Source organism: Bos indicus x Bos taurus, chromosome 1, assembly GCF_003369695.1.
Source record: "Bos indicus x Bos taurus breed Angus x Brahman F1 hybrid chromosome 1, Bos_hybrid_MaternalHap_v2.0, whole genome shotgun sequence".
Taxonomy (NCBI): domain Eukaryota; kingdom Metazoa; phylum Chordata; class Mammalia; order Artiodactyla; family Bovidae; genus Bos; species Bos indicus x Bos taurus.
Genome location: NC_040076.1, coordinates 9353395 through 9363464, shown reverse-complemented (window position 1 = coordinate 9363464; position 10070 = coordinate 9353395). Strand labels below are relative to the sequence as shown.

Sequence of the window (10070 nt, the reverse complement as noted above, 5' to 3'; positions counted from 1 at the left end):
TACATGATGTCATTGAGGAAAAGATACAAATTCAAATGCATCCTGAACCTGATCTGTTTTCATTTAATATGTTACACATAATGCTCACAGAACAAATTTGGCCCACTGTTTCAGAAATAAAGCTTTATTAATACACCACCATGCCCATTCACTTGTGCACTGTCACTTACATGTTACAACTGCACGGCTGAGTAGTTGTGACAGAGATGGTACGACCTACAAAATCTATTTACCATATGGCTCGCAACAGAAAAAGCTGGCCAGCACTGGTGTATATTATTACTCTAGTAACAAACCTATCACCAAAGATATAATAGATATCTTTCTCTGTAGCAATCACATTACACCAAAGATACAAAAAATACATTTCATTAGAAAAAATCTTACTTCCAAGACACTTAAGAAAATATTCTGTCTTCAAATTCACTACCTATGTCTCAGATTTCCTTCGCAGGAGTTAATTTTCATTAAAACAAGACACACGTTCAAAAAGTGTCCTTTTATTATTTCTAGTAACATATATCGTATAAATACTCTATTTTTATATGACCTTTTACAAACGCGATATAACTTAAAAGTTTTATCATTAGAAAGAAATGTATAAAAATAAATACGTCATTATAGGCATTTATTACAAACTATAGTCCTTCTTAGAAGGAACACACAAACCAATACTTATAAAGTACATAGAATTTATAGTAATGTATTTTACTATATACATATGGAAAAAAAAAAGTTATTTTCTTTCATAGTAGAAGAGCTGAACAGACATTCACCAGGATATGACTGTTGGACCAGCTGCTGGGGGTGGACCAGCCGCTACCCCTCAGTAGCCTCCCCACCACGAGACATCTGATCTCAAGGTCCCCAGCACTGGGGACCCTGTTGTATACACCCCATTCTCGTTCTGGCATTACATTCTTTTTTTTTTTTTTTTGGTGTCTTACCGACTCTCTTCAGACACAAACTGTTTTTTTTTTTTTTTTCCCCACATCCACATTCCTTAAGTTGGCTTACATTAGGAGGAAAGAAATACAGGAGGTCCCCAGGTCATCAGGCCTCCTCTAGCTTTTACCAGCATCTGATACATCACTGCTGTTTTTTATTTTTTCCCCTTGTAGAATTTATGGTGTGTTTACAAATACATGCAATTGTTTTTTCGTCAAAAGGAATTCACAAAGAAAGACATAATAACGACACAAGAGAGGAAAGATGGGAGTCATGGGAGTCATGGACATTGCGAAGCATTTCTCGTGCTGGGCAGTCCTGAATTCTTAACTCTAAGACGGCATAAACATTCTCTGAAACCATAGCAGCGGGTAAAGTGATGGTCAAAGATCCCATGTGCGTTCCTTTCTCCCTCCATTGATAGTGAGGTAAAGTAAGCCATGTCTTAAAGCAAAAATCTCACCTTCCTCCTGCATTTCATTTCTCAACCTCCGTGATACACAGTATTTCATCAGCATCAGGAAGCAGGGATTGTTCATATTTCTTAAACTTACTTTTGACCATTACTTCTATTTTCATAAGAACTTGTCCGGAACCTCACCAAAGAAATGATAATGCCCTGGGGCTTTCTTGTGCTACCTCATTGGTCAGATATGAATAGTCCTCATAAACTACCCTATCAGATTTGTAACTGGCAGGAAATTCTGATGATCTAACTTCTTTCCGACCTACCTCTATCTACCTCTCAACTCATCGCCACCCCTGGTTGATCACCAGGGCAAGGCGCCCTGGACTCCTCCAGTCTTCTTGATTTCAGTGCATCAGCCCTTCCCCACTGCCCCCTGTCCCTCAACACCACTCGTACTTAACTGCACTCCGCCACTGTGCAGAAGTCTATGTAGTGTTTAGGTTTCTTTAAAGGATCACAGCTCTCATGAGACAACACCCCTCCATCATGGGACAGACACTGCAAGGTTCTCTTTTTGTAACCCTTCCCGCAAGTCTTGGAACACGGCGACCAGTCCCCCAGCTGCCAGCGGGGGCAAGGCAGGTCCGCACAAGGTCTGGTGCTGGCCGGCTTCACTTCCTTGGCACACTCTGAAGCGGGCTGTCCGTTGATGTCCCGGCACTCCACGAGCCTTCTCTGCACACCCAGCCCACACGACTTGGAACACTCGCCCCACTCTTCGATGACCCACTCCGAGAAAGTAGGGATGGCGTTGAAAGATTCCTTCTTCTTCTTCACAAAATAGGTGTATTTAATTTTGGGTCGGAAGGCATTGCCCACCGTCAGGACTTGGATGGTTAAGGGCTCCTTGAGAGGGCTGAAGCTTCGAATTCTTTCCAGCGCCGCCGAGGAGCCGCTGTACCTCAGGACACTACCTTTGTGTGTGATGTCTTGCTCCAAAGTGGACAGAGTGAAGTCGCCATTCAGGATATACGTGCCATCGGCAGCTTTGATGGCCAGGAAGCTCCCGTTATTCCTGGATCCTCTATGATTCCGTTGCTTCACTTCAATGTTTGTGGCTCCAGTTGGAATTGTGACGATATCGTGATAGCCAGGTCTGCAAGCAAGAAAAATAGAGAGAAAAATCTCTCAATCACTGGCTCATTATGTTACTTAGCTTGAGACACCAGGGAATCAGGTAAGAAAGTAATTTTTAACCAGACCTGTAAGAAGTTAGTTACATGGAAATGATAAGAACCTTCAGGAGTAAAGCAGTTTAACACTTACTTTGCAGTGGTAACTGATCCTGATACTTTCTTGCATGTAGATCCATTTCCTCCACAGATGCCACATTTATCGAACTTATTTTTGGAGTCTATGATGTGATCACAGCCAGCTTTTACGCACTGTCCTTGCACACAGACGGAGGTGGAATCTGGGCTACATGGGGTGCCATCCACCACCTGAAAAAGGAAGAACAGGTACCTGCTGTCACATGTTAATTAACAAGGCCAAGAGATGATGCTAGGATAAGTCTGAAAATCTTCCTCATTAACATTACATTTCTATCAAAATTAAAATAGTACTCTGCACACTATCCTTCTCTGGCTTCTCTTTTTTTTCCATAGACATCTGAAATATTATAAGTTTTTATATTATCTGTGTCCTATCTTACTTATAGCTAAGGTCAACGAAAGCAGAGCTTTTAGTCAATTTGTTTACTGTTGTATCCTCAGTGTCTAGAATACTACCCGGCAAGGGCTGCTGCTGATGAATCACTCATATGTTGAATCTGCAACTGGGGACTATTTCCCTAGCCTACAGTGATCATGACTCATGATTATCTCAACCAAATTCAATTCCATTTTCTATCTCAGAGCCAGATTTATCCCCTCAACAAGACAGCAAAGCTATGCTTCTACTAGTTCAATGTATGTTCTTAAACACAAGAGTTCTCAGTGCTCAGGCTTTCAGTAAAAGTCTATTTGCACACGCTGCTGCTATTCACCCAGTAACAAGTACTTTTGACTATCTTAAACTATTTTCCAAAACCAAGGGATGGTTTTCGTGTTAATATATGATTTACCTATCCATGCATAAAGGGCTTTTCTTCACATATAAGAGTAATAATAAGCCATTGCAGGAATCATTAAGCATTGGATTCAAGCTTCATCCATAACCCCAAACAGCACAAGACTCAAAGCAGGCAGTTACCAATGTATCCAGAAGCAAAGTTGTCCTAACTTGAAATTGAATGTGCTGATATATAAATTTAATATATATAATTTTGACTTAATATATACTTAATACATTAAGTATAATATATTTATAATAATTAAATATTATACATAAACATGTCAATATAAAAATATAAAACAACAAAGGATGCATGAAAAGGTAGCAAGCCAGGGCTTGGGTTCTTAGACCAACAGTCCAAAGAAAAGTGACTACCTTGGGCTGCAAAACGAAGAAGTAGCCAGTGCCTTTGGCTTGACAGATAAGCTTGCACCTGTCCTTGGGCGAGACTCCCGCGTACTTGGGTATCCACTCCACTGCAGGCCCGCTGCCAAAGGAAGCTTTGGAGAATTCATTGTGTGCCTCACACTGTTCCATTCTAAAGGTTTTTCCTGGAAAGAGAAGGAGATGATGACATTATCCCTTTCCAATCTTCAAGTGCCCGTTTGCGGAGCGTGCTTTTCGCCTTCTCTCTGCTCACCGTTATTCTCCGGGCAGTCCTCGATGTTGCAGGACCTGTAGCGCACGCGCTTGCCCTCACAGTATTTTCCTCCGTTCTTCGGCACGGGGTTGTCACACTCCCTCATCGTATACTGAACTCCACCACCACACGTTCTGGAGCAGTCTCCCCAGGGCCCCCAGGGTCCCCAGCTTCCGTGAACAGGGGTCTAAACAGAGACACAAATCATTAGTGTTAGAATCCTCTATGACAACCCTTTCAGGAAATAGAAGAGAAAGATATGGGACACAGAATCAATGATGTGAATCTTTCCTGTATCCCTGTCAGAGGCTACAGGTCAGGTTGCTCCTATGGCATCAAATGTCTGAGCATCTCTTGGTCATTTTCCCTTCTGAATGTCAAAGGAGAATGCGTTGTGGTAGATAACTCACATCAAAGTGCTCCTTGTCGGTCTGGTCCAGGCACTGGCCATTGACACACCATTTCCCCTCTCCGCAGCTGGTGCCGTCCGCCCAGGGGAAGTGTTTGGTCTGGCACACCGGCAATCCTCCAGAGGTGCCCGTGCACCAGAGGATCATGCAGGTGCTGGCCGCGTCCGGGCAGTGTCTGGACTCCTCTCCAAATGTGAGCTGGCACTGTCGGCTGGCATCGTACAAGGTCCCCGGGAGATCGGAGGGGAGCTGTATGACGAGCTGGGGCTCGTCCATCAAACATTCACCTGCAAAGAGAAATACCAATGAATGTTAACAAATAGTAACTAAAGGCACGCAGGGGACAGATCAGTTTCAGAAAAGATTCATCATAAGAGATAATACATAGCAAAGTGATTTGAAAGCTGAAGGGTTTGGGAGAGATGTGCCAGAGAGATTTAAATTATTGTTAAGATGTTATTCTTAATGAGTTATTTCTGCTTTAACAATGTCAGGAAATCATCATTCTGCTAAACACTCAAGTTCATGTACTCCGGGAGCTTCTTGGCCAGAAGCACTGTCTTTTATTGGAAATTCAGGTTTAAAAATGTATGCTCTTGACAATGAAAGTCATTTTGAAAGGAGAAAGGGAAAAGAACAGAAAAGAAAAAAAGAGCTCGTTTAACAAGCACTGTATGAACACGCGGATGGTTGGATAACATCTAGAAAGAGTAGCTGGAGTGTCTTACCATGACCATTATCCAGAAATGTTGTAATCGAGGAGGCACTACAGGGAGACCAGGGCTGGTTGTGGTCCAGATTGGTAAGCATTGACGCCATCATGTGGGAATCCCGGTTGAGACCATTAATGCCGGCACATTGCTTGGCATCATCATGGGGCATGTTAAACACGTGACCTAAGTAGAAATCCAAGACTCACATTAAAACATGTCATTTGCAGCATTTTTTTTTTTTCCCCAACAGAGATTCATCTGTCTCAAAGTGATATTTCTAAAGAAGAAATGTATCCGGATACCATCTATTTTAGAGACAGTATCTACTTTTCACAGGGTGTGAACCAATGTGTGAATTTCCAAATGTGTCCCTAGCTTCAACTCTCTGATTCTGAATTCTAATAAAGATAACCATGCTGAGAATCGTGCAAAAGCATTTTCTGCAGATTTTAGGGAGCTCTGGCACCTAAAATGGCAATATAATCTGCAGATGCTCCCTTTAACAGTAATACCTAGTTTATCAGCTTGAATTCATGAATTGCGCTTAACTCACACTCTGGAATAGACTTACCTAATTCGTGAGCAGTAGTGAAGGCGGCCTGTAAGCCATCATCCTCTATGACCGAGCAGCTTCTGCTGGGATCACATATAGTTCCAACATCCGCCATGCCAAGAGTATCACACGTCTGGGTACCACACAGGTCCTACAAGAAGCAGAGATTTGCCCTTATTAATACACACACAGGATGAACTTCGGGATCAAACTGCTTGGTAGGGTGTAGCCTCACATGTGCTTTGGAGCATCTACATTCTTTGTTGCTGAGTAGCCCTTTTAGGAGTATTTTGTGTGACTTTAAGATTTTCCCCTAATGCATTCACCTAGGACTGTGACACTTGAGATGTTAAAGCTATGGAAGAATTCCCTGGTGGTCCATGGTTAAGACTTTAAGTTCCCAATGCAGGAAGCCCAGGTTTAATCCCTGGTCAGGGAACTAGATCCCATATGCTGTAGCTAAAGACCTTGCATGCTGCAAGTAAGATGCAGGACAGCCAAATAAATAATAAAATAAATATTTTAAAAATTAGGAAAGATTAATCATGCTAGCCAATGAAAAAATACTTCAGTGTGAAAATATTGGTAAAATGCCTTATATACATTTGTTACAAACTGACTCCCCAGGGAGTCCTGTCATGACTGGTGATGTCTTCCTCTCACCTGTCTGGTGAATAGAATCGCCGTGTCATAGTGCTCTGCATCCCGGTCACTGGGCGGGTTGTGCTGTTTCTGCCAGCTGCAGAAGTTCCGCAGTGTGAGGGCAGCGTTGGAAGTCACTTCTGGGCCCTTCTTTTCCTCGTAGATGACCAGGATCTTTACCACCACTAGGCTCACTGAATTCCGAATGCTGGGGTGTTTGTATAACCGGGCCGCCACGGAGAACAAGGTCAGAAGGTAGTGCTTTAGGTCACTGCCGTGGAACTCGGCCATGGACTGGTCAGCCACAAGCATCGTTTCCACATAGCGGGGGCTGGACACAAATCGCTTCTTTCTTAGGCTTCCAGTTCCTGTAAAGACACAAGGAAAGATCATTTGCTTGGGGACAGTCTCGCCAAGAATAGTTTACCTTCCTAGAGTATATAAGGAAAGCCTAACCAGTCAAAGCAAATAATACAAAAATACACCCGGGGGGCAAACAATAACAAAAATATTTGCATCTCTGTTCACTGCAAATGTTATTTTTAAAGTTTTCTCCTTACTGTAAATGTAAAGGCCATGTGCTCCTCTGAGGGGATCAGCTTTTTTTTAAGTAGCATTTTTTTTTAATCCTCTTTGAAATCATGCAATCTGAAAAAGGCAGGATGCACACCCCTCTTTCCAGTCGTAGTAAAATCTTGGAGCAAGGGGAGCAGGCAGAGCCCCTGAGTCACTCTTTCACAGGCCAGGACTCAGATCCTGAATGAGATCATCAGGCTCCACGTGGAAGGCCCCGGGCAGGGCTGGGGCCTCTGCCAAGGGGCCGGGCCTGAAGGAATCTCAGCCCGCACGGCTCGGCTCTCTCATTCCAGGGGTTCCTGGGGGTGCTCGGCTCAGGCCAAATCCGGCACGAGGACCACCCAGTCTGCCCCGGCGCCTACGGCCAGGACTCCTACCGCCCCACGGAAAGAAAGTTGGTGCTGCAGATTCCGGGGTGGGGGTGGGGGCACGATTAATTATTTAGAAAAGAGTTCTCTGACTCCTGACCGTGAACCAGCCCCCTGCCCAGGGAAGTCCTACCCTGGGCTCTGATCACGTAACTGCTTCCAGGAGCAGACGGACAGGGGGAGAAGAATTACATTCTGCAAGCCCGGGGCAGAAAGTGAAGAAAGCGACAAGGCACCAAAGTGACAGGAGGAAAAGACCTACAGCAGAAGCAAGGCACACAACAGAGTCCGAGGAAGGCGTGGCAGGAAGGATCGCGGTGACTAACTTTTCAACAGTGTTTCGGAGCATAAGGGTGGCTGCGAGAGGGAGCGCACGCGGGGAGGCTGGCGGGAGGCGCGGAGGCGGGGCGAGCCGCGCGGAGAGACCTCCCAGGCAGGTCCAGTCGAGGGGCCCCGCCGCCGCCAGCCGGTCGGGGTCAGCCTGGTAAGCCGGGAAGGAGACACCGGCCAGCAGAACAGAGGTCCTAACGCAGCTGTCCAGGCTCGAGGGCTGCGCATTCCGAGGGTCTCTCTCCCCCGCCCTCCATCTCCGCCCTCCTGCGGTCTCTGGGTGCGCGAACAGGCAGCGGTTACAAAACTAAGCGGCCAGTTATAACTCGACCGAACGACACATGGACAATCGTTCGCAAGAAATTAACAAGGCAGAAAGAAATCGCAAAAGCTCACTGTCGACTCAAGTGGAGGGGCTGAGTTACCAGCTCTCCCTTCCAGATCCAAACGCTTCTCCTTAGCAGAAAAAAGAAAAGAAAAGAAAACAAAAAACAACCCACTGATAACTTATGTCCTCTCTTGATCATTCGTGACTGGGGCAAATGGTGAGTTCACCAACCCAGATCTTAAAACACAAATCAGCACCACCACGTCTCGGTCCTGTCCGCAGACACAGTCTTCCGTCTGCCAACAGGACTTTACCCTCAAGTCGTGCAGCCCAGAGAAGGAAGGGAGGGGGAGATGAATGGAGAGGTAAATGGGAGCCGCTCTTCTGGACTGATACCTGTTCGGTGTCCCGGGCGCTGGGGCGCTGGGTCCCGCGGCGCCCACTGCACAGTGGCGTCCTCGCCCTCTGGCCCCGCGCCCCCCGCCAGCTGGGTCTCGTCATCCAAGACCCCGCACTTGGCGCCGCCGTCGCCCCGCCGCCTCCGCCGCAGGAGATGGAACTGCGGCCGCGCCTGCTGCTGCTCCCCAGCTGCGGCGGCGGCGGCGGCGGCGGCGGGGGCCAGGCTCAAGGTGGCGGCGGCGGGCGCGGGTTGGATGAAGTACTCCTCGCCCTGCAGGTAGAAGGCGCCGCGCACGCCGTCGCAGAGGCTGAGCGCCGCGGCGGAGCTGGGGTCGCCGTTGACCGTGCCAGAGTAGAAGCAGTGCGCCAGGTCGCCCACCGGATCAGAACGCTGCACGTCCGGCTCGGGTCTGCGTCCCACGGTCTGGAGCGTGAAGCCGGGTGCCAGGAAGCCGCGGTCCAGGTGCAGCTCCAGGCTCAGCTGCCGACCGAAGGCGTCCAGGCGGAGGTGCGCGGTCCTGAGTCCCGGGTCGCGCTCCAGGGCCGGCAGCACCAGCTCCTCGTCCTCCTCGGCTGGGCGCCCGTGCGCGCCCGGCACGACCAGCAGCGCGGCGGCCGCGGCGAGGAGCAGCAGCGGTGAGGGAACAGGCTGCAAGCCCCGAGCCCTCGGCGCCTTGTGCCCCATGTCGCCTCCTGCCGTGCGCTTTCGGAACCCCGCGGGAACCGCGCGCTGCATTCGGGAGGAACCGCGCGCCTCCGAGCGCTGAGCGCACTGGCTATTGTTCGGGTCCGGAGCGCGGAGCCTCGCCAGCTTGGCTCGGGACTGTTAACAAGTTACTCTGATTCTTGCAAAAGGGCGCGCAGAGCCCAGCCGCCGATAGGGCTCCCGGAGTCACTAAAGAGCAGGCGCTGTAGTTCTGTCGGCGCGCGGGAAGTTCTTCTGGGGAAGAGTTGGAGGCACCGCGCAGCAGGCGTTGGCGGGGTGGCTGCTGCGGGGAGGCGCAGCGCCCCGGGACGCCTCTGGGGCCGGGGCGACGGGCCACACGAGGATCGGCGTCCGGAGACCCCCTTCGGTCTCCGCCTCGGTCGCGGTGCACCTCGCTCTCCGCAGGGCTCAGTCCTCTCGGCCCTTCTGCGCGCCCTGGCAATGAGAGACCCCAGGCTCTGAGCCGCTTTCCAGCGAGTGCAAGGACAGAGCAGCCCCGACCGCCTTTTTATATCTTAGACTGAGTCTCCGCCCCTCCCTGACCCCCCTTCCCTCCTCCCTCTTGGCCGCCTTTCTATCCCCGGGACCCCGCCCCCTAAACTCAGTCTGGGCTAAACAGAGCGGTGCGCGAACCCGGGCGGGGGAAGGGGTTGGCTCGGCGCCACGCGCTCGTCAATCTGGGGGCGGAAGACGCAGGAGGGGCCCTGTGACCAGCCCTTTGCACGTCTGGGGCTGCTGCTGGGAGAAGGTCCTCTCTCCCACCGCCCCTTCCACCCGCCGTCTTCTGCCCGGACAGCCGGGACATGGTCTCTCTCCCGGGCGGGAGGGAGCGCGAGGATGCCAGTTGCGGGATGGACAGCGGAGTCCCTTCTCCGAGGTTTCCCCGCCCGGGAGCTGTCCCTGCGCCGCCTTCTTCTCTCAGCTCACCCCGTC

General features: G+C 49.3%; 1 protein-coding gene across 1 annotated transcript; it reads right to left on the bottom strand.

Moving 5' to 3' along the window:
• Positions 1 to 611: 611 nt before the first annotated feature.
• On the bottom strand, positions 612 to 9623 carry ADAMTS1 (ADAM metallopeptidase with thrombospondin type 1 motif 1). The gene is made up of 9 exons (XM_027543314.1): positions 8429 to 9623; positions 6452 to 6798; positions 5807 to 5939; positions 5251 to 5418; positions 4523 to 4809; positions 4113 to 4299; positions 3848 to 4023; positions 2684 to 2859; positions 612 to 2513 (listed from the first exon to the last, which is right to left on the bottom strand). The coding sequence occupies exons 1-9, from the start codon at positions 9165 to 9167 to the stop codon at positions 1814 to 1816; spliced, it is 2913 nt and encodes a 970-aa protein (XP_027399115.1). The 5' UTR covers positions 9168 to 9623; the 3' UTR covers positions 612 to 1813.
• Between the last annotated feature and the right edge of the window lie 447 nt (positions 9624 to 10070).